General features: G+C 40.3%; 2 protein-coding genes and 1 pseudogene across 5 annotated transcripts; 1 reads left to right on the top strand and 2 right to left on the bottom strand.

The window, feature by feature from the left end:
• The first annotated feature begins 1,398 nt into the window (after positions 1-1,398).
• On the top strand, positions 1,399-11,278 carry LOC129181575 (myosin heavy chain, fast skeletal muscle-like; annotated as a pseudogene).
• Positions 11,279-11,569: 291 nt separating this feature from the next.
• syt19 (synaptotagmin XIX) lies at positions 11,570-23,820 on the bottom strand. Of its 3 annotated transcripts, none has more exons than XM_054776931.1 (9): positions 23,693-23,820; positions 19,429-19,651; positions 19,271-19,341; positions 17,734-17,805; positions 17,260-17,439; positions 15,948-16,097; positions 15,594-15,713; positions 14,225-14,336; positions 11,570-14,147 (listed from the first exon to the last, which is right to left on the bottom strand). In XM_054776931.1, the coding sequence occupies exons 2-9, from the start codon at positions 19,631-19,633 to the stop codon at positions 13,840-13,842; spliced, it is 1,218 nt and encodes a 405-aa protein (XP_054632906.1). In that variant the 5' UTR covers positions 19,634-19,651; positions 23,693-23,820; the 3' UTR covers positions 11,570-13,839. The 3 variants fall into 3 exon arrangements, with proteins under 3 accessions (XP_054632906.1, XP_054632903.1, XP_054632902.1); XM_054776928.1 differs by lacking the exon at positions 23,693-23,820 and adding an exon at positions 23,496-23,675; XM_054776927.1 differs by lacking the exon at positions 23,693-23,820 and adding an exon at positions 22,692-23,451.
• si:dkey-12e7.4 (uncharacterized protein LOC558132 homolog) lies at positions 23,696-26,695 on the bottom strand. Of its 2 annotated transcripts, XM_054776933.1 has the most exons (7): positions 26,361-26,695; positions 25,605-25,656; positions 25,064-25,251; positions 24,757-24,927; positions 24,512-24,622; positions 24,295-24,404; positions 23,696-23,830 (listed from the first exon to the last, which is right to left on the bottom strand). In XM_054776933.1, coding segments are annotated over exons 1-7 (786 nt in total). In that variant the 5' UTR covers positions 26,514-26,695; the 3' UTR covers positions 23,696-23,829. The 2 variants fall into 2 exon arrangements, with proteins under 2 accessions (XP_054632908.1, XP_054632907.1); XM_054776932.1 differs by lacking the exon at positions 23,696-23,830 and having other exon boundaries at positions 23,876-24,404; positions 26,361-26,693.

Genomic DNA, 26,695 nt, shown 5'->3' with positions numbered 1-26,695 from the left:
CTGGATTCTGCTCACCATCATGGCAGTCAAACCCACGCAGGGCGTACTACTGAAGTGGATGCCGAGTTGACAGTCCTATTCATTTCTAGTGCCCTTGCACCAAACTTCCTCACCTTTTTTTCTCTCCAGTGATACTCACTGCATACACTAGCCTACCTCCACTTCCCCTGCTCATCACCAGTCAGTCTAGATGCATTGACGGACTTGCAGTGTGTCGTATATTTGACATTCTTTTTGAAAATGCACATTTCCCCTACTTCGGTGTTAAAAAGCACCGCACTCGGCAAAAAGGGATGTATGTGAAATAAAATATAAAATATAAATATAATAATAATAATAATAAAATAATTAAATGTGTTTTACCAGACATTAAAGAGAGACTTTTAATATTGAAACAGTACAATTTACTTTAAATCTATCAGAGCAATACTATGTTGAACAGGAAAACCTAGAGAGCCTAAAATGCTAGAGTGACAACTCAGACATGGAACAGCAGCTGCATGTTGGTGTGTATAGCTTAGGATCACAGGAGTCAAATGACTCAATTAATAAATTGTCAAATAGATATAATTAATAATATACATTTACACAGATTTTTGACACTTAATATAATGTATTACACACATAATAAACACATATGTACTTGTAATTATATGGGCCAATATATAGAATACTCGAAGGTAAATGAACTTGGCTATTTATCAAATACACAGTTTTTGATCATTGTATTGAATTAGTTTATGTCTACTGGATGCCATACACTGTAAAACAGTGATAGGTACAATACTGTGTAATATTAACTGCATGGCAAAACAGTATACAGTAAACATACTATATAAACCATGGTGTATAATTTAAAAAGACTAAGTGGGCAAATAGTTTAACACCTGAAACACCACAAAAATAAAACTCCCAGCATGCTTCAACTCAAGTTCCTTTTTGCTGTGGGCCTTACCAAATTTGGCTTGTACACCACATTTAACCTTTGCTGTGTAAGCAAACCTCAGTCAATATAAGGAGGGTTCGAAGAGACAACTGTGTGGAGAAAACCTCGGAGTTCCTGCTTGAGGTAAAGCTCTTCATGGTTTGCTCACAGCATTGAATACATTTGTGGTAAAGGCTGTCTACTAAATTAAATAATAATTATTTGCTTACAGATTGTTACATTCTCTATTACTGCTGCTAAATGCATTGACACATATTGTTTTCTATAGTATTGGACCACAGAAGTGAAAGGAAAGGGATCAGCCAGGTAAGATGAATCTTAACAGTTGTTGAAACTGCCTATCTAATTATATGTATTTTGCTTGATTCAGAAATGACACAATTTCCAGAATAACTGTCAATTTTAGATATTAATTTATTTTACCGCACTAAAAAATGTCTAACAGATAAACCACCACCATGAGTACCGACGCGGAAATGGCCGTTTATGGCAAAGCTGCCATCTACCTTCGGAAACCAGAGAAGGAGAGAATTGAGGCTCAGAGCAAACCATTCGATGCCAAGACAGCCTGCTACGTGGCCGATGCCAAGGAGCTGTACTTGAAGGGAACAATCCTCAAGAAAGACGGTGGCAAAGTCACCGTCAAAGTCCTGGACACCCAGGAGGTTGGAATATTGGTTTTCTTTTTCTGCTAAAAGATGTGATTCTTGCTGAGATCAATGTCTTCGTTTAGGAGAAGACAGTTAAAGAAGATGACGTCTCTCCGATGAACCCTCCCAAGTTCGACAAAATTGAGGACATGGCCATGATGACCCATCTCAATGAAGCTTCTGTCCTGTATAACCTCAAAGAGCGTTATGCAGCATGGATGATCTACGTAAGACAATGATCCAAGTAGTACAATAGTAGAGAAGTGTATGTATGTTTTTAAGACTTGTAGTTAAGTGAGTTACACATCTGATCTCTCTCAGACCTACTCTGGGCTTTTCTGCGCAACTGTGAACCCTTACAAGTGGCTCCCAGTGTACGATGCAGAAGTTGTGTCTGCTTATAGAGGCAAGAAGCGTATGGAGGCTCCACCCCACATCTTCTCCGTCTCTGACAATGCATATCAATTCATGCTTACTGGTATGTAATTCGCGGGACAATTTGAACTTTTTACAATCCCAGATGTCTGCTGCAGAAATATACAAACGCTTGCACTTTTCTGTTTTAACAGACAGAGAGAACCAGTCTGTCTTGATCACGTAAGTTTTGTTTTTTTTAACTTAAGTAAATAAAAAACACTTCAAAACAAGTTAAAGTTAATTTGTCTGTATTCCCAGTGGAGAATCTGGTGCTGGAAAGACTGTGAACACCAAGCGTGTCATTCAGTACTTTGCCACAATCTCAGTTGGTGGAGATAAGAAAAAGGAGAGTGCAGGAGCAGGGAAAATCCAGGTATGTTCATTTACAAAAGTGTAATACATATATTTCCATAGAAAATGACTAGTTTGCTGATGTTATTTTTTAAACCTGATTGCAGGGGTCACTTGAGGATCAGATTATTGCTGCTAATCCTCTTCTGGAAGCCTATGGTAATGCCAAAACTGTGAGGAATGACAACTCTTCTCGTTTTGTAAGTATGGATCTATTTTGCTAGGAAATTACTATTTTACCATTTTCTAAAGAATGACTCTTCAAAATCCCTCTGTTCAAAACAGGGTAAATTCATTAGGATCCATTTTGGCACAACTGGCAAACTGGCCAGTGCTGATATTGAGACATGTAAGTACAAAAGTTCCACAGTGAATTTATGTTGCAGAAGTGCGCTGGACTGTCATTTCCATACAATATTTTCAGACCTGCTGGAGAAGTCCAGAGTGTCATTCCAGCTTCCTGATGAGAGAGGCTACCACATCTTCTACCAGATGATGACCAACCACAAACCAGAACTGATTGGTATGGAGTGGAAGAGTCAATTTAAAAAGCTACATCATTCACATTTGTCCAGTGAAAAACTTTTCTCATTATTACATTTCAATCTACAGAAATGTCTCTCATCACAAGCAACCCCTACGACTTCCCCATGATCAGCCAGGGTCAGATCACGGTGGCCAGCATTGACGACAAAGTGGAGCTGGACGCCACCGATGTGAGTAACAGTATCTTACAAATAATGTCATTTAAATAAATCCTTTATTTAAGTTAGGTTTAGCATTCTTTTTGTTTTTAATTATAATTACATTATCCTAAGTATGACTAACCTGTTTGCACATAGAATGCCATTGATATCTTGGGCTTCAGTCATGAGGAGAAGATGAGCATCTACAAGATGACTGGTGCCGTCATCCACCATGGTAACATGAAGTTCAAGCAGAAGCAGCGTGAAGAGCAGGCTGAGCCTGATGGCACAGAGGGTACGTAGTCATCTCCGTCAAATTTCCCAGAGATTGTCCAGGTGTAGCATGTAATTGTGATCTGAAAATTAATCGTAAGCCTATTTGAACCGTTTTTCACCTTTTAAAAAACGTAGATGCCGACAAAGTCGCCTACTTGTTGGGTCTTAACTCTGCTGACATGCTGAAGGCTCTGTGCTATCCCAGAGTGAAAGTTGGAAATGAGTTTGTCACCAAGGGACAGACTGTGCCTCAGGTAAATATGATAACATTATGACATTATATGTTAATTACATACTGTGTACACCTTTTTTGGTTTGAACTGAGAATTTTCATTTGGACAATTCCATAGTATGTGCAGCTACCTGTTTTTAAATCTCTATTGTATCACTTGTAATAGATAATGTTTTGGTGTGGTTGCGGCCGACCGTAGCTGTTGTGGTTTTGCAATTAATAGTAATAATAATAATTTACAGGACTGCGTTGGTAACCACTGAACAACATGTAACATGGAACACCGTAAACCAAGGACCACCTGTAGATAAATACAGTAAATAATCGCTGTGAAATCTCTACATCTATTTTATTTAGGTTAATAACTCAGTGACAGCCCTTGCCAAGTCCATCTATGAGAGGATGTTCTTGTGGATGGTGATCCGTATCAACCAGATGTTGGACACTAAACAGCCCAGGCAGTTCTTCATTGGTGTCCTGGATATTGCTGGCTTTGAAATCTTTGATGTAAGTTTCATTCTTACCAAATGGTGAAGGTCATGGTGAAAGGTTGGTCTAATGTACTTGTCTTCCCACAGTTCAACAGCATGGAGCAGCTGTGCATTAACTTTACCAATGAGAAGTTGCAACAGTTCTTCAATCACCACATGTTTGTCTTGGAGCAAGAAGAGTACAAGAAGGAGGGCATTATCTGGGAGTTCATTGACTTTGGCATGGATCTGGCTGCCTGCATTGAGCTGATTGAAAAGGTAAGCATTTGATTCAGGGAAAATACTTGAAACTAATTGGACTGCATCACTTAAAATGTTTACTTCTTCATCTTTGTTTGTTAAGCCCATGGGTATCTTCTCCATCCTTGAAGAGGAGTGCATGTTCCCCAAGGCTACTGATACATCTTTCAAGAATAAGTTGTATGACCAGCATCTTGGCAAATGCAAAGCCTTTGAGAAGCCAAAACCTGCAAAGGGCAAGGCTGAGGCCCACTTTTCCCTGGTGCACTATGCTGGTACGGTGGACTACAACATCGGTGGCTGGCTGGACAAGAACAAGGACCCACTGAATGAGTCTGTTGTGCAGCTGTACCAGAAGTCTCCAGTTAAACTTCTGGCTTTCCTGTATCCTCCTGCTCCTGCTGAGGGTAAGCTAGCAATTTGAGTGTAATAAGCTTTTGTTTTCTGTTTAGACAACAAAAGTTACATTTTTATCGCATGAAGATTACATTTTACTCAAATGCTGTATGTCCACAAAAAATAATCAACAGAAGCTGGAGGCAAGAAGGGAGGCAAGAAGAAGGGTGGCTCTATGCAGACTGTGTCCTCACAGTTTAGGGTAAGGTCTAGTTTTGAGAGGTCTAGTATGATATACAGTTTCAGTCTGAGAAAGTTGTTACATTGTATAACAATATTCCCTGTTGGGGACTTTCAGGAGAACTTGGGCAAACTGATGACCAACTTGAGGAGCACTCATCCTCACTTTGTGCGTTGTCTGATTCCCAATGAGTCAAAGACTCCAGGTAATGATCTCAATAAAGTATTTGATGAGATAGATTAAAGTTTTAAAATGCTGCTATTAAATACGGAATGTTGCAAAAGATAATATTGTTGTGCTTTACAATAGGTTTGATGGAGAACTTCCTGGTCATCCACCAGCTCAGGTGTAATGGTGTGCTGGAGGGTATCAGAATCTGCAGGAAAGGTTTCCCCAGCAGAATCCTCTATGGTGACTTCAAGCAGAGGTATCTTAAGCATCTGTTTAATTGTCATTATGCATCCACCATGATTAGTGACAGTATTCGCTGATTCTCTTCCTGAAAAGGTACAAGGTACTGAACGCCAGTGTCATCCCTGAGGGCCAGTTCATTGACAACAAGAAGGCTGCAGAGAAGCTGCTTGGTTCAATTGATATTGATCATGACCAGTACAGATTTGGTCACACGAAGGTAAGCAGTCTAACAGACTAGGAAGTTTATTAATTATCTGTGTTATTTGATTTGATTTAAAAAAAAATAGACATATTTTAATTTGGATTATATTCTAACGGATTAGAGCCACAAATGTGTGTGTTTTTTATTGAGTTTATTTAAGTGTTTATTTTTAAATCTGGTCAGGTGTTCTTCAAAGCAGGTCTTCTGGGTACCCTTGAGGAAATGAGAGATGAAAAGCTGGCAACTCTTGTCACCATGACTCAGGCCCTCTGCCGTGCTTACCTCATGAGAAAGGAGTTTGTAAAGATGATGGAAAGGAGGCATGTTGAAAATTCTGAAAATACAATCAGTTTCAAAATAAATACTTGTAGTAAAATTGCTAATATATTCCAAATACACAACGACTACAACTCAACATTTCTACCATCAGGGAGGCCATCTTTACCATCCAGTACAACGTGCGTTCATTCATGAATGTCAAACATTGGCCATGGATGAAGGTGTACTATAAGATTAAGCCTCTGCTGAAGAGCGCTGAAACTGAGAAGGAGCTGGCCAAGATGAAGGAGAACTATGAGAAGATGACCACTGACTTGGCTGCTGCTCTTGCTAAGAAGAAAGAACTTGAAGAGAAGATGGTATCTCTTCTGCAGGAGAAGAATGATCTGCAGCTGCAAGTGGCATCCGTGAGTACCTAGTACTAACAGATGGCCATTTTTGTTTGTGCCTACATGAATTCTGTTTATTACATCTAATATATGTTTATATCTCGTGAAAACAGGAGTCAGAAAATCTGTCAGATGCTGAAGAGAGATGTGAGGGTCTTATCAAGAGTAAGATTCAGCTGGAAGCCAAACTCAAAGAGACAACTGAGAGGCTGGAGGATGAAGAGGAAATCAATGCTGAGCTTACTGCAAAGAAGAGAAAGCTGGAGGATGAATGCTCTGAGCTCAAGAAAGATATTGATGATCTGGAGCTGACCTTGGCCAAAGTAGAGAAGGAGAAACATGCCACTGAGAACAAGGTTTGCAAATACTGTATTCAAGGTGTCTATCTACGTATAACGGCTAACATCATCAGCCATTCGATAATAACAGTTTATTTCTATGACAGGTAAAGAACCTGACTGAGGAGATGGCTTCTCAGGATGAGAGCATTGCGAAGCTGACCAAGGAGAAGAAAGCCCTTCAGGAGGCTCACCAGCAGACTCTTGATGACCTGCAGGCTGAGGAGGATAAGGTCAACACTTTGACCAAGGCCAAGACCAAGCTTGAGCAGCAAGTGGATGATGTAAGTCTTGATAAGTCATTTGTATGAGAAATACAAGATTTGACTTGAATGTCATAATGACACATTCATATGGCTTTCCAGCTTGAGGGTTCTCTGGAACAAGAGAAGAAGCTGCGTATGGACCTGGAGAGGGCCAAGAGAAAGCTTGAGGGTGACCTTAAATTGGCTCAGGAATCCATCATGGATCTGGAGAATGACAAACAGCAGTCTGATGAGAAACTTAAAAAGTAAACATTTTGTTTTTTTATCTTAATATGAATGTGAATGTGAGTGTGAAAGGTTTGTCTTTATGTGACTTGTGATTGGCTGGCAACCAGTTCAGGGTGTGCACCACCTTTTGCCTGAAATCAGCTGGAATAGGCTCCAGCTCACACGTGACCTTCAGGAGGAAAAGCATGCTACAGAATAAGTATAGAACATGGATGGATGGATGGATGTCAACTAATAACTCAACAATATACACTATGTATAGCAACACAGAATGTTAATCGTCTTCACAGGAAGGACTTTGAAATTAGTCAGCTTCTTAGCAAGATAGAGGATGAGCAGTCAATGGGTGCTCAGCTCCAGAAGAAGATCAAAGAACTTCAGGTAATTTATCCTCTGTATTTCAGAAATGATGTTTTTCTGCATGTTCTTTATTGTGTTTCCAAACAGCACATGTTAAATAACTTGTCCTCATAGGCCCGCATTGAGGAACTGGAGGAGGAGATTGAGGCTGAGCGTGCTGCTCGCGCCAAGGTTGAGAAGCAGAGAGCTGATCTCTCCAGGGAACTTGAGGAGATCAGTGAGAGGCTGGAGGAAGCCGGAGGTGCCACTGCTGCTCAGATTGAAATGAACAAGAAGCGCGAGGCTGAGTTCCAGAAGCTGCGCCGTGACCTTGAGGAGTCCACCTTGCAGCATGAGGCCACTGCTGCTGCTCTGCGCAAGAAGCAGGCTGACAGTGTTGCTGAGCTGGGTGAGCAGATCGACAACCTCCAGCGTGTCAAGCAGAAGCTTGAGAAGGAAAAGAGTGAATACAAGATGGAGATTGACGATCTCTCCAGCAACATGGAGGCTGTTGCTAAAGCAAAGGTGCATAAACATGTTACACGGTGTTGACACAAATACGTAAAAACTGATCCATAACTTTTCCAAACTAGGGAAATCTTGAAAAGATCTGCCGTACTCTTGAGGACCAACTTAGTGAACTGAAGACCAAGAATGATGAGAACGTTCGTCAGGTTAATGACCTTGGTGCACAGAAAGCCCGTCTTCTGACAGAAAATGGTAGGCATCAGACAACATTTGATTATGCTGACTTGCCGTTTTTAGATGTAAAACTGAACACACACTAACTCTGGATGATGATGTCCAAACAAGGTGAGTTTGGTCGTCAAATTGAAGAGAAGGAAGCTCTTGTCTCACAGCTGACCAGAGGCAAACAGGCCTTCACACAGCAGATCGAGGAACTGAAGAGACAGATTGAAGAGGAGGTCAAGGTAAGCGATTATATTCACCAAACATGTCATGAGGAAGAAATCTGTTCATAAAATGCTATATTTGTTTCACCAGGCAAAGAATGCTCTTGCCCACGGACTGCAATCAGCCCGCCATGACTGTGATCTGCTGAGGGAGCAGTTTGAGGAGGAGCAGGAGGCTAAGGCTGAGCTGCAGCGTGGCATGTCCAAGGCCAACGGTGAGGTGGCTCAGTGGAGAACTAAATATGAAACTGACGCCATCCAGCGTACTGAGGAGCTTGAAGAGGCCAAGTGAGTATAAATTAAATTACAACAATTACATAGCCATCTATTTAGCTTTCAGTTTAGATAGGTAACCATTTCTACGTTTTTATATTGAATATTGGCCTTTTGTCATATGGTTGTCAATAATGTTGTTTTTTTTCATAAAAAAAAAAGCATTATTGGGATTTGAGAACTTTCATTGATAAAGATGTTTCTAAACAGGAAAAAGTTGGCACAGCGCCTTCAGGAGGCTGAGGAACAGATTGAGGCTGTGAACTCCAAGTGTGCTTCTCTGGAGAAAACCAAACAGAGGCTCCAGAGTGAAGTGGAAGACCTCATGATTGATGTGGAGAGGGCTAATGGGCTTGCTGCCAACCTTGACAAAAAACAGAGGAACTTTGACAAGGTAAAACACCTTATTTAGACAAGACATACCGAAAACATAAAACATATGTACTGATCACAATGTACTGTAAAAATGGCTGAACTAGGTGTTGGCAGAGTGGAAGCAGAAGTTTGAGGAGGGTCAAGCTGAACTTGAGGGAGCTCAGAAGGAGGCTCGCTCTCTTGGCACTGAGCTGTTCAAGATGAAGAACTCTTATGAGGAAGCTCTGGATCAGCTGGAGACCATGAAGCGTGAAAATAAAAATCTGCAACGTAAGTTCGTCACTTATTTGGCAGTGGATTCAACATGATTATGCGTATATGGTGCAATAAAGAATCCAGATTCTTCATTTCAAACCTTTCTTCATCTCTCTGCAGAGGAGATCTCTGATCTGACCGAACAGATCGGTGAGACCGGCAAGAGCGTCCATGAGCTTGAGAAAGCAAAGAAGCAGGTGGAGACAGAGAAGTCTGAGATTCAGACAGCTCTTGAAGAGGCTGAGGTGATTTAAACTCATACAGATGAAGTATATACACATTTTACATCTGAGGAAAAAGATTAACACTTCATCTTCTATGTCAATAGGGAACTCTGGAACATGAAGAGTCTAAGATCCTGCGTGTCCAGTTGGAACTCAACCAAATTAAAGGAGAAGTGGACAGGAAGCTGGCAGAGAAAGACGAGGAAATGGAGCAGATTAAGAGGAACAGCCAGAGGGTGATTGACTCCATGCAGAGCACTCTGGATTCTGAGGTCAGGAGCAGGAATGATGCCCTGAGAATCAAGAAGAAGATGGAGGGAGACCTGAATGAGATGGAGATTCAGCTGAGCCATGCCAATCGTCAGGCTGCTGAGTCTCAGAAGCATCTGAGGATTGTGCAGGCACAGTTGAAGGTATTTTCATGTGATGAGCTTTGTCACATTGTGATGACTGGTTCTTTGTGTTGCCATTCATTTACTTATCATAATTATTTAACCAGGATGCCCAGCTGCACCTTGATGATGCCGTCAGAGCACAGGATGATCTGAAGGAACAAGCCGCTATGGTGGATCGCAGGAATGGCCTTATGTTGGCTGAAATTGAGGAACTTAGGGCTGCTCTGGAACAAACAGAGAGAGGTCGTAAAGTGGCTGAACAGGAGCTGGTGGACGCCACTGAGCGTGTTGGACTCCTGCACTCTCAGGTAAAGTTTTAATGTTTTTAGAAAAAGCATCACCTTGGATATCATGAGGCTGTACACTGAATAAATTATGATCTTGACATCTTAGAACACAAGTCTGCTGAACACTAAGAAGAAGCTTGAGTCTGACCTGGTCCAGATCCAGGGTGAAGTGGATGACACTGTTCAGGAAGCAAGGAATGCAGAGGAGAAAGCCAAGAAGGCCATCACTGATGTACTTTCTGTTTTTTTTCATAATGTTTTTCTTACTTCTGTTCTCAATCATTTCCCAAGAATAATAAATTCTGTACCTACTAGGCTGCAATGATGGCTGAGGAGCTGAAAAAGGAGCAGGACACCAGCGCTCATCTGGAGAGAATGAAGAAGAACCTGGAGGTTGCTGTCAAAGACCTGCAACACCGTCTGGATGAGGCTGAGAACCTGGCCATGAAGGGTGGCAAGAAGCAGCTTCAGAAACTCGAGTCCAGAGTAAGATGGTCAAGAATGTCAAGAAAAAAAAGCTATCAAAAAGTATGTCTGCTGCATAAAACATTGTTTTCTCCAGGTGCGTGAGCTTGAGACAGAGGTTGAGGCTGAGCAGAGACGCGGTGCCGACGCTGTTAAGGGTGTCCGCAAATATGAGAGGAGGGTGAAGGAGCTCACTTACCAGGTGAACATTACAATATAGCATGTGAACATCAAACAGATGACCTTAAAATTATATCTCCTCACATTTGCAAATGTGTATGTTCTTTTGTAGACTGAAGAGGACAAGAAAAATGTCACCAGGCTGCAGGATCTGGTCGATAAGTTGCAGCTCAAAGTGAAGGCCTACAAGAGGCAGTCTGAGGAAGCGGTGAGACATTTTTCATTTCTTATACAGAAGGAGTCACTTTTTTCCATAAATGTTGTTTCAGCATTTGGAAATATAATATTTGTGTGGTATGTGGTGTTACAGGAGGAGCAGGCCAATGTTCACCTGTCCAAGTGCAGGAAGATCCAGCATGAGCTGGAGGAGGCTGAGGAGCGTGCTGACATTGCAGAGTCTCAGGTCAACAAATTGAGAGCTAAAAGCCGTGACTCTGGCAAGGTAAATGTGTTTAACCAGTCTGTTTAGTGGTAAATAAATGTCATTAAAATACTAAAACCTGGTTACATAAAAGATGGAAAATGTAAATATAATTGAAATGACGATCCAATCTTTTGCTTTTTTCAGGGGAAAGAGGCAGCTGAGTAGAGAAGACTTATCATACTGTAGGTTGCATAATCTTTAAAAATGAAATAAAAAATATTTGATTCTCTGAAATGTGTTTGCTCATTTCTGTAATAGTTCTCAAAAACGATGAGCAGGGCCAAAAACGGGCCCTGGGCTGTACACCTCTGATCTAGCGAGACCTTGCACATGACAAGAAAAAAGTGGTCATATGTGCCATTCTTGTTCTTTTAGGGCAGGGGTTTACAACCTTTTTTCTTGTGAGAGCTTCTTTTACTAAATGAAAATGGCTGAGACCTACTCAGTTTTCCAATGTTTATTTTTATAGATTATTTCAACCCAAACAAACTGAATGTTTTTTTCGCCCCAACATCTCACATTATTAACAGAAAACCTGAATAAAAAAACAGGCTCATGAGCGCCTCATAGTCATGGGGTGCGGGCTACCTGGCACTGTGTTGGTGACCCATTATAGGGTGTGGTGTACTTTAAGACCAACACAGAATATCACACATGTAAGAATCTTTTCACAAGCAGAGAAAGGCATAAGACCAGGACTGACCTGTGAGAGGCAGCAATGAGTCGCAGGGTACCCAGACTTCCCACAATGTGACAAAAAAAGAGTTGGCACACTTCACTAAGGCTTGCATGACCTATATTTGCCACAATACATTTCTGAAATCTATCTCTATTTATTTTTGATGGAGACATGCAAACGCCACACAGAGATGCCCAAGCAGAGAGTCAAACCAAAGATGCTAACCACTCGGCCACCGTGCGGCCAAACTTCTGATCAATCCGTGTCAATTTCAGACTTAAAATAATGTACTGATTTAAGCTCCACCCATTTCCGGTTAAATCACTCCCACTTCCGGTTTATGCCCCGCCCATTCCGATTACATATACAGATACAGATAACTTACATTATAGAGATCTAATTTATCTTATTTATTATGTATTGTGTAAAACTAAGACATGAATAACCTCAAATTAAAAGCACAAAATGAATGCCGACCCACCATCCACCAGTTCAAGTTCCAGCCAAGCTTTTCCAGAGATGATTATTACATGGCTGTTTGACGTGTGTGATCAAAGGCTAGCATGAATTAATTTGAGACAAATGTGCACATTAGCGCTCAATAAGTCATCAGAACTTACCTTTATGCATTCCCACATAGTATCAGCATTTGAGACCAAATATGAGGTGAAAGGAAAATGGTAAAAATACAGTAGTAGTCTGTCTGTGAGGCATGATATAAAGTTAGCACAACCACAATCGACATGCGTCAAGTGAGGCGGATGTAACAGAGAGAATCCGGCCACTTTTCAAAATAAAACATAAAAAAAATGAAATAATGGAAATTATTTTTTCTCTCTGTGCGGCCCGGTACCAAATGACCCACGGACCGGTACCGGTACCGGGCCGCGGCCTGGGGGTTGGGGACCACTGCCCTAAACGTTATCTTTTCGACTCTGCTTGCAGTAGAACCTCTACTCAATATGTACTTCACAAAGGTAATCATACTCATTCTTAATATCCTACTCTTAACATGCATGTGTTCTCTGCACGCTCTCTCTGCGCGCTGACTTCGTCTGTGGCCGACTCGGTCCCACCTCGGCGTGCTCCAGGGCCACTCAGCTGCTTCGTGCTGGCTGCTGGCATAATGAGCAGCAGGCTGGCTTTGGTGTTTTTTTATTACTTTTTAGTTCTTGTTTGTCCTGGTGTGACCGGCTGTCCTGTTTTCGGGATTTATTTGCTTTCTTGTTTGGGGTTGCAGGGATGTGACAGGATGACGGCCCCGTATGGGGTCGGCCTGTTCATCTCACCGTCCTTTTGTTTGTTCGGGCCGGTGTCGGGAAAGGGTTTCACTCCTTTTTTTTTTTTTTTTTTTAGTTAGCATCAATAAACTTTGGTGACTCGCTTTTCCCGCCTCCTGTGTCCTCCTTAAATGTGTTATGTTCCTCTCTGTCGTAACACTCAGCAAGGTATGGCTTCCTTACATTGATTTTAATATAAATTTTTAGTGTTTATGTGACACATACAGTAAAATTAAAAGTATGTAACTCAAAAAGTGCAAAATGTCGTGCTGAAAACAGCAAATAAAATCATCATATCAATATTGATTCAAGTCTAGAAGTAATAGGTATAAACTGTTGAGCCCCTAGGTGGCAGCAAAGGGTTGTCAAATAAAACAGAGATTCATATTGTCTGCGATTACTTGTAGCTGGCGACCAGTCCAGAGGGTACCCTGCCTCTCGCCCTAAAGTCAGCTCCATCATAACCCCACAACCCCAGTGAGGGTAATGAATGGAAGTTCATATTGTGGACTAGAGTATGGACTACATCATTTACTCATTTAAAAAAATAACACCAAAACATGAGATTGTCGAACTGTGAATATAAACAATTAAGGCTTTCCTGTTGTTGTTGTTGATTGTTTCCAAGCTAAGAGCATTACTGGGAAGGACAAATGTGTTCATAGTGGTTTCCAGTAAAATAAATGTGTGTATCAGCCCCACCCATGTGATGTACAATATAATCATGGCATCCAGGAGGTGCAGAAGAAGTTGAGACATACAGTAAATCAGATAACTAGAGCATGCCACATTGCTATTGGCTGGCGGGCTGAGCGGATCATAAGACCCCAATGCTTGTCTTCTGAATGTTTGTCCTTCTTCACCGCCAGCTGTCCAATCAGGTGTTTGGATGGCTTCCTACTTGAGTGAGTCTCAAAAATAGAGACCAAAATTTTACACTCTTGCAGACCAAAATCTGGTAAGGAGAATACAAGAACCTCATTGAAAACGGTCACCGTCCCAGGTTTCATTGCGGAGGTTTTCTGGTACTTCAACTTGGACCGGTTGCAATGCACACTGATCCTGGCATACAGGGCTGTACAGCATGAAGAAATTAGAAATGAACTTATCAAAGCTGCTCTCTGCTTTCGTGTGCAGATGTGTGATATTTACCTGCATCCACGTGTAGCTCCTTGTGGACTGTTCGAACCTTTAACACTCCAACCTCAAGTCTCTGAGAGGTTGGCAGAAACTTAAGTGACAAAAGCACCTCTCCTACAAGATCCTAACGGTTAGGAGGATAGACACAAAAAACATTGCAATTAAACACTGACTTTTGTTTACATTCAACTTCCATTCAACCCGAAGAAAGCATGTGACTTAAGGAAGCAGGGGAAAATTCAAGGCACTTGGTGTGCCAGCTCCAAAATCTACATCAAGTTAAATGGAGGACCGAAAGAAGGTGAAGCACGGTACTTGTTGTCAAAGACATGAAGGAACTGGAGAAATATTGAAGGAAGAATTGAAGAACTGTTGTGTCTTTAGTTTCCTTGGAGTAGAGAAATATCGATGATGATATCATCTCAACTAAAGACACAACAATCAACAATAGACAACCACTATCAACAATAACAACTCCACAATACAATTGATTTTTATTTTTTAATTTTAATTTATATAAATAAATCACTTAGAAATAATACGATTCAGTAGTAGAAGGCATGTTTATCCTGAATGTTTTTGATTGACTTGTCTTATTGAATGTCTCAACTCATTCTACCTTATTTCTGTTTCTTATTAACATTTTTATCTGATTTTATCACTTTTGTTACAATTGAATCATAATTTATCCTTATTTTTCCACATTTTTACGTTCCTTTTTCCTTAAAACTGCACAATGTTTATAGAGTATTTTAGTTTATAGTGTATTATAATTATTTTTAACTCCTATTGCATCTTGATATATTTTTAATACCTTCTTTTCTTTTCACACATAAAGTGAACACAATGTAATAAGTAAATTTTTTAAATAAGTAAATGAGTAAATAACGCTGAGCGATTGTGAGCTCTGACTTTTTTCTGTCAAACGGATTTGTGATGCAAATGTATTTATCTTTTGAAAGCATTTTGTTTTGAAAAGCAAAACACTTTCCTGTTGTGACGCCAACAACTAGCCGGAACTACTTTTTTCAACAAAAACTGACCAGAACTCGGCTCACAGGACGAAGTGGGGGAAAAGACACTGTTGATGCACTAAATCGGAACTTTACGCATGTCTGAAACAAATAACCAATACCATACCAATTTGCAAAAATAATTCTAACTTGCAAAATAATTCTAAAACAAAACAAGAAGTTTAAATTGGCTTCAATTATGTCAGTTGCTGCTTTTTGACTTGTTTATATTGGCACATACAGTATCTTTGAGTGCTGACCTGCTGCTCAAACAGACTGTATCTGTACATAGTTTCACATTTCAACAAAAGGTGATTATAATGAAATATACTTTAAATTAAGGTTCAAGTAGGACATTTTTTTTTTACCTTCCTGGGACTGTGAAGTTTTCCCTTTAGCTCCAGAGGGTAAGAAATATTGAATTGTCCTAGAGATGTCCTCACCTCTCCCAATGCTTTGTGCCTGGAGTATTTATCATAGTCTCTTACCTGACACAAACAGACAAATAGGGGTCATATTTATGTCACACTTGTTATGGTATTAAAGTAAAAATGCAAAGTCATAGGAATATGAACATTGAGATGATCATCGATGATCATTTTCAGTGTATTATTAGTTTGACCAGCATTAAAAGATAGGTAAAACTCCAGCAAAAAAGTCATATAACTGAAATAATGTACTGTGCAGTATGTTAAATGAAATGTGTTTGGATATTAGAGAACCTCCATCCTAAGGTGAATGTGATTCAGCTCCTTTTCATCATGCAGAATACAGCTGAACTGGTCCCCAAACAAAGGGTTACAGGTGCCCTTCACAATGCGAGTCTGGAAGTCCTGCAGCACTGTGCACAGGGGAAGTGGTGTCCCTTCATCCTAATAGGATCAGAGCAGTAATCCCTATTAGCTTTAGTACAAGGTTGCGGTTTGGTCTGTTGAAGAAGAAACACTTACATCCTGTTAAGCCCCAAATTAATCATATCCTGGCCAAATTTTGAATTCAAATAATGTTTTAATTTGTTGAATGGGTAATGTTTTGCCAAAAAGGACACAGGAAAGTGAAAGATTTTATTATTTTTTTAAGTTGTTAATGTTGTTTAGATATTATTTTTTAGGGCTATCAAATGATTAAACATTTTAATCAGATTAATCACAGTTTTAAAGTTGTTTAGCCATGATCAATCACCATTTGGAACTATGAAATATTGTGCTACCGAGTGCTTTTTCCACTATTGACAACCCACAGAAATGAAAAAGACGTGTGTTCTTGTCTCACATGAGGATTGTGACTGTGCAAAATTCCCCTTAAAGTGCAGTTTTCCTTTAAGAATGTCTGTCACAAATAAACCATACCAAAGTGGCAAACAATTGCCATTATTATAGTATGCCTAACACAACCTCTCATGGTCCTTTTTCCACTTTCTTGTGTCCTGTCCAGTCAGACAATAGCTATTAAATACAAATACATTTGGCCGGGGTACTAATAATTTAGTGCAGTAGAACTGTAGCAATTTCACTCCAGCAATACCAGCTGCGAAAGAACTCAGAAACAAAGGTGGTGCGAAATCCAAATGCCACCATATGTGTGATACACATATTTCTGAAACAAACAGCTGCACAACATAAAGTAACCAGACGAAAATTGAATGACAATTGTTTGCGGTAAAAAAAAAGCAGGAATTGTGCACATTTGACTTTATGAGCTTCATTAACTTTGGTGTATATCTGTAACCCGCCTGGTCCAGCCAGCGCCACATTCCGACGAGACAGGAGCACTAGCCATCAAGCTAAAAGCCCAAGCTGTCAACTCAATATCCAGCGTGACTCTTAAGGTATAGTGAGGTTTACTAGAGTACTTCCGCATAGCCGCACTGGCTAGCACCTGTTATATAGCATTCCATTAATTCATTCTAGGCTTGCCTTAAACGTTTAAAGCCAACTGGCTGACAATTGTGACTTGTGCAGCGCTGGTATAGGCTGACTTTTACAGGACAGTAGCACTCATATGTAATGACTGAAAACTTAAAGGACAAATTACCCCATCTTTAATGCAACGCTCCTCCTTTTCAGATCCTTTCCACAGCAGCTTCAGTTGGACAAAAAGCTGGAGGCTGCTTATCTGGCTTTGGTGCTGAAGCCCCTCTAGCTCCAAGACTGTAACCACTAGCTGGCGCTGCTGCTGGTCATAGTAGACAGAGTAGTGGAGCCATCCGTTAACCTGGTGTAGGAGATAGTTGGGGAGATCGAGTTATTCAGTCTCTGAAGAGACAATATACTGTATGGCTGTTTATTGGTATGGTAACTCACTGCAAGGTCCGATGATAAACAGCTTTTCTCTACAGGACTAACAATTCTTTTAAATAGGCTAATAGAGGGTTTAACATAATAATAAACTCATTGAGTGTAAAATGCGGTTTAGTGACATTATATACTACTATTCATGCAGCAAAGAAAGAAATAAGATGAGACCTATGGTGATAAAAGAAAACAATCCTGTAATACTGTTACAGACTTTATCTTCCGCTGCTGCCTGGCTGGATCTCAAGGAGGTCTGAGATAAGATGTCTGCATCAACATCCTCCACCTGCAAAGTGTGCACACACATTGAACTTGTATTATTGGCTTTGGCATGTCTTAACAGTCCTTTTGTTTGAACAAATATGCTCATTACTATATGTGTACACAGAAACCATTGCCCGTTCAATGCATCTTTGTTGGCTACAGCTGCAAGACAAATGGAAATAAACCCTCTGAATGCTAAAGTACTTTCTTTTCAGAATAAAACGCTTGTGAATGTGATCATGTATTTCATAACCATGGTACATAATGTGGTAGTAAAGAATCCAAGTCTCAGAGAGATCAAAACAAAAATTTTACATTAAGCTGAAGAGTCACTGCATTGCACACATTACAAAAAAAGTACATATAATTAAAAAAAAACCAAACGTTTTGGATATTTCTGTTGCATACTGTCATAGTGTCTGCTGAAACAGGTTTTCGTAACACCTTCCCCTTTTGTTTGTTGAGTTGTCTTTCTAACAGGTTAAATTCTCATGTACATAAGCCACTCACATGATCAGTCACCCCATTTGTACCCTGTAGCAATGTTTTCTGTTGCTCGGAATAATTTTATTGAACCAATATTTCCAAGTCACAGTATCTTGACGCAAGTAAGTGACTCAGGCTTTGCCATTGTATTTACAGTAGCACAGCCTCTTTTATAACTATAACACAGTATATCTTCTATATTTACTACAGCAAAACTATAGAGGCTTACTCTAAGTAGATGAAAGAAAATGTGTTTATGACGCTATTAATACAATGGCATTTTAAATGAGGAAAATGGTGCGTCACCTACCACTTAGCTAGACCAAATACCAAGAAAATTTGTGCTCTCTCTTCCTGTTTGATTAGTTTTTTCCAATTCAAATTCTAATTCTTCATAACACAGAACAAAATGGCATATGCTAGTCCTGCCACAAGGAGCCAACTGAAGAACAGGCACATGCTGAACTATAAATGAATTTACAAAGTTAAATAACAATGTAATTTCAATGACAATGTTCAAGTGTCTCTTGAATGGCATGCATCTATAAGGAAATAAAAGTAAAGACACGGGGGTGGTTGGCCTGGCCCCGTCCACCCTGGCCCTCAACAATCTAATGGAGTGAGACTTAAAATAGGAAAAATCAAACGGGTCCCATGAGGTGCTTCCCTCAGCCCTCATGTTATCATAAGTCGTGTGTGGATAAAATTGAGGGGCATTGTGTCAGATGGTATCGGCTGCCCCCCCCCAAACCCCTACTGTAAAATGTAGTGAGATGAGGGCAGGTTGTATTAGGGTACCCAAGCATCACCAGTATACCTAATCAGCAACCAACTAACTGCTCAAGTGAGGACCAGGAGGTGCCCTAAAACTAAGTTCAGATACCCACCCCGGCAAGCCCTTGAGTGTGGGAAGCCTTAGGCCGCAAGGCCCAGACCCACCCCACATCAATCTTGAATATCACCAGACGTGGTTTTATTCTTTTCCCGCCATGACGTCTCACCTTAATAATTGGGATCCCTTTGTTTTGTCCAGTTTGAGATACGTCATCCAAGTTTAGCAACTCACCATTCACTACATGAAAGATTTAAAAAAATCATGAATTTCTTTCATGAGTCAAACACATCTTCAATCTAGAGTTTTGACCTCGTCGTTGGTCACCTGCTTCATGCCGGGCAGTGGTAGTGCGTGGGCGTTTCAAGCACTTAAAGGCCTGCCAGGCTAAAATGCCCAGTGCGACCAGGAGAAGAGAGACTGACAAACCCAGGATGCTGTATTTAACTGCAGCCGAGAAGGGAAACCTCAAGGCTGCGGCGGATGGCAGCAGCCTCGCAGAGGCAAGGTAGTCCGTTGGAAGGACAATCATTTTCTACCTCCATGTGATCTGTAGATGAACAAAAAGGCAAAAAATGTGAGGACTAAAAAGCAGATGATCACTTTTAGTGTAGCTAACTATACCTTATCCTAGGAAGAAATCTTACATTTCTTCTTTCTTCAATTTATTACTCCTATACTTGAGCCGTACACCAAGTAGGTACCCTAAATACTAGATGCATACTTTTTTATGCATTACTAATCAGGCACTCATCAAAATGCACTCCTGATCAAAATTTTAAGACCAGTTGAAAATTTTTTAGCGTTTACACTTTGCACTGTTGGATCTTAAGCAGGTTCTAAAGTAGAGCTTCAAAATGCAAAACGAAGAAATGTGAGTACCACAAAAAAAAATTTGCGAAATCAGTTTATTGCAAACAACCGTTAAACTGAAATAGGCTGTTCATCAGTTGGTCAAAAGCTAAAGACCACAGCTCAAAAACATGCAGGACACTCCAAAAGAGTGACATTATTTCTCTGGAAGAAGTCCTTTGTCAGGCCATTATTGTGAACTGCAGCGTCATTACCACACAGACAAGGGCCTTCGGTCGTGAGGGATGCCCCCTGCAACACCTCCACATAGCCAGCTGCCGATCGACACCCCTGCACAACCTGAAGCTCCATTGTTCCTTTGAAGGAAAAAGAACCCCAGATCATGATGGCGCCCCCTCCACTGTGCCGTGTGGAAAACATCTGAGGTGTCACCTTTTTGTCATGCCAGTAACGTTGGAAACCATCAGGACTATCAAGGTTACATTTTTTGTCATCAGAGAATAAAACTTTCAATGTCCCATGTTTGGTGCTCTCATGCTCTCCAGTCGGGCAATAATAATAAAAGCCTTCCGTCGCAGAGGCCGTCTGATGGTTATTGGACTGCACTCGGCACCAGTAACAAACTTTATTTGGGCCGAGAATCGTCCTGCGTCTTGAAGGACAGCCAATTGGATCTTCCGGCTAAGGGGGCATAGAATTTTTTCGGGGGTCTACCACTTGACTTTTTTGTTGCATAACCCCTTAAAGAAGTTTAAAATGACTGTCTTACTGTATCCAACTTCAGTAGCAATGGCGCACTGCGAGAGGCCTTGCTTATGCAGCTCAACAATCCCACCACGTTCAAAGAGAGCAAACTTTATTGCCTCTGCCATCAAGAGATCATGACAGTGTGAATACCTGACAGAAAATGACACTGAATACACATTTTTGCCAAGATTTTGGCTATGTTTTTTTTTTATTCAGCTGCTGAACAGCCTTTTTAGTTGAATGGTTGTTTGCAATAAATTCTGGTTTTGTTTCTGATCCGATACGGAGGAAAATTCGGGCTGGTATCGGTGATACCGATACTTTCACCTAGTGGTAAATTTAAAATTTTTAAAAGTAGTGTATTTAAATCATAGCACCAAGAATACAATACATTTAATTAATGTATTAATTAAATAAATTATTAATTTTCCGTATTTTCTGGACTATAAGTCACACTTTTTTTCATGGTTTGGCTGGTGCTGGAGCAACTTACATATGTTTTTTTGCCACACTGACAGCCAAGAGAGGGCGCTCTAGGCTCGTGTGCCATATCTGCTACTCCTATCACTCCTGTACCACTGAAAATGTACAATGTAAACATCAACCTATAAAGACAACTGAGAAAGATGGAACACAAATGCCCCCCAAAAGAAAATCATATGCTTTAAGTGAAGTAGTTATGTTATGTTGTTTAGGCTATAGTTATCTGAATAATTGTTAATGCTACGTTAACAGACGCCTATTTAGCCTGTTGTTCTCAATTTTATTATTACTATAACTTGCCTTTCAAGATGAAATGTCTGTCCTTTTTATAAAATCCATGGATTTTATAAAAATTAATTTCGCCCAAAAATGCGACTTATAGTTCAGTGTGACTTATATACACTGTATATGTTTTTTTCTTCTTCATTGTGCATTTTTGGCTGGTGCGGCTTATACTCCAGAGTGACGTATAGTCTGAAAGATACAGTGAATGAATTCATAATTTAATCATTAATTTGAGTTATCCATCCATTTTCTATACCGCTTCTCCTCCTCATTAGGGTCGCGGGGACATGCTGGAGCCTATCCCAGCTGACTTCGGGCGACAGGCAGGGCACATATAGACAAACAACCATTCACACCTACGGACAATTTAGAGTCACCAATTAACCTCACCTGCATGTTTTTGGAATGTGGGAGGAAACCGGAGTACCCGGAGAAAACCCACGCAGAGAACATGCAAATGCCACACAGAAATGCCCAAGGGAGAATCGAACCCAGGTCTTCCCGATCTCCAGGCTGTTACTGTGTTGGCCAACGTGCTAACCACTAGACCACCGTGTGGCCCTTAATTTGAGTTATGTATTAATTTATTTTAAAACCCTGATGTATATTGAGGTAGCAGGGTGATTTCCAGCTAATTTACATCAAGAGAAAAACAAGAGGAAAAAATCATAGAAAATATGTGAAAATTGTATTTTAAACAATAAAAAAACAATAAGTAAAATGATAAAAACAATCAAATAAATGATTAATTATTAACAACTACTTCAATAGTGAAAATGTCAGTCACAATTCACACACGGCTCCGTTTATGATCGGGCAACGTTTCAACAGACAAACGTTTCAGACAAGCATTACCTCAAATGTACCTCTAATATTTTGATTTGAGAATCGATTTCGGAACATGAAGAGCTGGTATCGGAAGTATCAGTATTTCAGTATCGATCTGCACAGCACTAAGCCAAGAGTGCAAAATGTTTTGATCAGGACTGTACGAGGACACTCAGTACCTGTACATTACAAGACTTGCTCTCTCACGTTCACACATTAGCTTCAGAGGACCAAATTATTGTTATTACACAGAGTAAGGAAATATTTCAGAATATTTTGAAACAAATCACACTTTTCCAAAGCAAGATGTTCACATGACTGTACACTGTGCACACAGTTATCATAAATAGAAAATAAAACACTTTAAGAAGAAAAGATTAAACTGAAATTACCTCATCCACCATGTCAGCCATTTTAATGCAACACATACTTACTTAAATGTGCTTCGACCTAACTCACTGACCCCTCTGTTGCTGTCAATCCATGGTAAAGCTACAAAAAATTTAGGAATTAGTGCCAAAAAATTTTAAAAAAGTAAGTATTGAAAAATTTTCCTTGTTCTTTGACACTTTAGGTATACTCCCGTGTTACAAGATCACTCTTCACATGCATACGCGCACACACACACACACACACACACAGATGACAGTGCATGACTTCCTACACACCCTTCTGGCCAAACTAGTTAGTTTAGATTTTGATGATATCGTAGGAAGCTAAACTGACCTGGTTGCTCTACCGTTGTTACGCTTAAAGATTTTTGAGCACTCCTGGATAGGATCGATAATATTCACCACAAAATGTCTGGATGCATGTGACCTCCTAGATTTTGCTGTTGTATTCTTATGGACCATAAAGTACAGCACCTGTGCAGTGCTAGTATATCTTTTCATAAATCCAATTAAACATGAGTACTACATGAGTATTTAGTAATTGAGTAAGGCAGCATGTTTTTTTTCATGACTGCACTGAATGAGTTTTTCCTTTCTTACAGTAACTATTCCTTTATTTACACTGTTCCTTGTCATGCTGCGAGTTGTCGCTCTGCTGCCGCCTACCTGCCGTGTCTTGCAGTGCATGCCACCGTGGCACACCCGCAGCTCGTTCAGGCTTCTGGCTTCTTAAAGTGGTCGTCTGCTACAGTTCATTGACAGACTGTTCCCTGCACTCCGCCTGCTTCCTGTCTCTGTATGCCTTCTGTTTGACTTATCGTGTGTTTAGCTCTCTGGCCTACTTACCTGTTCTGTGGGTATTCTTACGTCCTGCCTGGCTTCCTCCAGCAGCGACTCATTAGTATTTGTGCTAAAGCTACCTGCCTGCTTGGTTTTCAGCAGCGCCTTTATTCATATTGGCTTTTTCTAGCAGCGTTTTTTGTACTCCTTGTTACTCCTTGTTTATGGACTTCCTGTGTGAGGACTCTTTTTGTAATACACACCTTTTTGTTATCACGGTCTGACTCCTCTCTCTGTATCACGGGATCCAAAACACTGCTTAAGCCAATCCTGACATTCCTGACTCGAGTGCCTGTCATTCAAAGGCAAAGCTTGAGGCTTTATTTAGTCGACTAAGCCATCTACTGGACAAAAGGTATAAAGCAGACAAAAGTGTTACAAGGACACAAGTGTTACGATATGTATAATTACATTATGTTAGTACATAAATGCTAAAGATACACGCTGATAAAACAAATATCAACTGCAGCCAAAATTCACAATAGCAAGCATCCCAGGGTGTGCTGTGGTTCTCAAGGACTTCATACATAAACGTCTGGAACCACACTAAGTTGTGTAATATAATAAACTGAAAAAATTGTGTTGTTTATCAAATTAGCTACTCGTCAAAAATAAAAAAAATTAAAATACATATTGCACACCTGGACTATCACCAATAGTGATAATGATCCAACTGTATGTCTTACAGCACTTTTTTTTGATCAAAACATAATTTCTTCTAATTGTTCAATCAAAAAAACAAATCTGAAATACCTTGCAACCCACTCAATAAGATTGCTCAATAAAGAAATATAATTAGGATCACCAAGGCAGTGGCTCTCCTGTGTAGTTCAAAAATGAACCATGATCCTTCTCACTCAGTCCACCAAGAACAGACAAAAGAGAAGAAGTACTCTCTTCAGGACTCAGTGGAGCCTGGAAGACAAAACATTATTAGCACCTAGCTGGAATAGACTTCATATATTATTCAGGCTGTCATCTGTGTGAGCAGTGCAGTTGTGAGTTACTTGTCTGGTCTATACCTGAGAACCTCCCATGTCAGTGCGGACCCAGCCTGGGTGTATAGCCACACAGAGGATTCCATCAGGTTCCAGGTCTATCGCCATACAGCGGCTCACCATGTTGAGGGCACTCTAAAGTGTGCAAGAACAAATTTGTCGTACCACAATAATGTACCAGGTGATAAGATTTCTGCTAAAAAAAACATTATACACACAGTTGTCACAAATAGAATATAATAACTCATGTTTAAGCTAGACTGACTAACCTTAGATGCTCGATAGGGGTACCAGTTGAAGCTGTTCATCTGCTCCGCACTTATGAGCTCTATAGAGCCAAGTAGAGAAGTCATGTTAATGACAGCTGCCCTCTGGATGCCCATGCTCACTGTGCCGCATGCTCCTCTGGATGCAGCTCGCTTCAGAAGAGGAAGGAAGGCCTGACATGAGCAGAGAGAACAGAACCCTCATGTTATTGTATATATGAAAAACCCAATATACTATGTACCAAATATGGACAGATGAGTGCCTTCTCCAACTTTAAGCAAAGCTTGACTCTACTTTCAGTGTAGTTACCTTGGTGATCATTAGAGGAGCCACAGCATTAGTGTGGAAGTTCTCAATCATGTTCTCAGCAGTTACAGTATGGAGGTTAGCCACCACATTGATTCCTGCATTGTTTATGAGGCAGGTCAGACCTTCCTCCTGCACCAGCTGATGCACCTCTTCCACACACTTCTGGATACCCTCCTGACTCCGCACATCTGGGAGAATAACATCATCCATTAATCAAAACAGAAGGAAAGATGAGAAGGTATCCATAAGGCTCCAGTTTGAAATGTTTTGGTGTTTTTGTGGAGTTCCCATATTTATGTCTCTGGCAAGTCCCAGGTTAACAGCTGTAAGACTACCGAAGTGAAAGTGTCCAAAATGGGCCAAAGTAGCTATTAAACCTCCCTGTTGTCATGTGACTCATTAGTGTCACAGGGTTTCTAGTGTGACTAAGGAGCAGTTCTGAAATTTGGCGTTTTGGTGCTCTCGTACTCTCTTATTGGTAACTGTTGAACATGGCACTTCACGGCAATGACCTCTTACCCAGACTTTTTAATACTCTTACCCAGAGCGATTATGTGGACGTTGGGATGCTTCTTCGCCAATTCATGAAGTTTCTAGTAAAAAAAACAAAGACAGCAAATCAGATAATTAATTCATTTCAGTACAGTTTTTTTTTTGTTGTCTTTTATATTTATTTTCACAAACATCTGTGTGTTGTTCAGTTGTTCAAATACATTGCATATATTTGTTTGCTGTTAAACTGCATACAAACTATGGGACTAAATCTGACACAGGGGGGTTTTCTGAATAAAAAAGCCAAAGGATGTGCATGACAGCCTATAGTGGTTTTTGTTTTTGTTTTTGTTCACACTTTTTGCACACTTGACTATGTTTTGCTCAAACAGTTGCATTGTAGCAAGCTTGAGTCACACGGGAATGGTCAGTGACTTTTTGTGTCTGCTCTTTATTCGCTAATAACAACTTAGGAAACACTCATTCTACTACTACAGTATGTACTAAACGGGAATACATTTATTCATCATGTTGATATTGTTACATTGTCTTACATTGTTGTTAAATATTGTTAAAGCTAAAATATGTTTTTATTTGCCTAAAATCGTTGCACCTGTGTTTTATTGTGATTATTATCTTGATAAACAAATCAAAGGCATTATTTGAAACCATTTAATGGTTATATAACAAGTAAAAATTGTATATTAAATAAGTAAAGTAACTCGTTACAGTCTTAGCACATTTAGACGAAAACAAAAACGTCGCTTTGCACGTAAATGAGGCGTCCATGAATTGTGGTGTTTACCAGAGCGCTGGAGGGGTCTCTGGCAGTGGCGATAATCTTCCCTGGTGAAAATCCTCCAGTGACCAGACTAGCGACCAACTGCAGTCCCAGGCCTCGGTTAGCCCCCGTTACCATCACGGAACCACAATTTTTAAAACATGCAAGCCCACTCATTGTTTCGGCTTTTCTTAGCCTTGACCTGTTGATTCACCCGCAACACAGTACTTGTGAGTGATGGACGTGTCCATTATGTGGTGTCGATATAGTATCTAGTGGGTATCGATGATTCCCACAAAGTATGGATACTCATTAATAAATGAAAAAAGAGCTTGTGTCACACACTATTTTTTAGGGTA

This window comes from Dunckerocampus dactyliophorus, chromosome 5, assembly GCF_027744805.1.
Source record: "Dunckerocampus dactyliophorus isolate RoL2022-P2 chromosome 5, RoL_Ddac_1.1, whole genome shotgun sequence".
Classification (NCBI taxonomy): domain Eukaryota; kingdom Metazoa; phylum Chordata; class Actinopteri; order Syngnathiformes; family Syngnathidae; genus Dunckerocampus; species Dunckerocampus dactyliophorus.
The sequence above is the reverse complement of the archived record's forward strand: the minus strand, read 5'-3'. Positions and strand labels throughout refer to the sequence as shown.

What these genes read in the sequence shown, in the direction of transcription:
- syt19 (XM_054776931.1), bottom strand. Translation starts at nt 19,633, where the DNA reads ATGATTGTCCTTCCAACGGACTACCTTGCCTCTGCGAGGCTGCTGCCA. An exon ending in AGCGTTGCATTAAAGATGGG is followed by an intron (nt 16,098 to 17,259) that starts GTAATTTGTCCT and finishes TGATCCTATTAG; the next exon opens with GATGAAGGGACACCACTTCC. An exon ending in GGAGCTACACGTGGATGCAG is followed by an intron (nt 14,148 to 14,224) that starts GTAAATATCACA and finishes CATGCTGTACAG; the next exon opens with CCCTGTATGCCAGGATCAGT.
- si:dkey-12e7.4 (XM_054776932.1), bottom strand. Translation starts at nt 26,513, where the DNA reads ATGAGTGGGCTTGCATGTTTTAAAAATTGTGGTTCCGTGATGGTAACG. An exon ending in CGTCCACATAATCGCTCTGG is followed by an intron (nt 25,252 to 25,604) that starts GTAAGAGTATTA and finishes TTATTCTCCCAG; the next exon opens with ATGTGCGGAGTCAGGAGGGT. An exon ending in ACCCCTATCGAGCATCTAAG is followed by an intron (nt 24,623 to 24,756) that starts GTTAGTCAGTCT and finishes TGCACACTTTAG; the next exon opens with AGTGCCCTCAACATGGTGAG.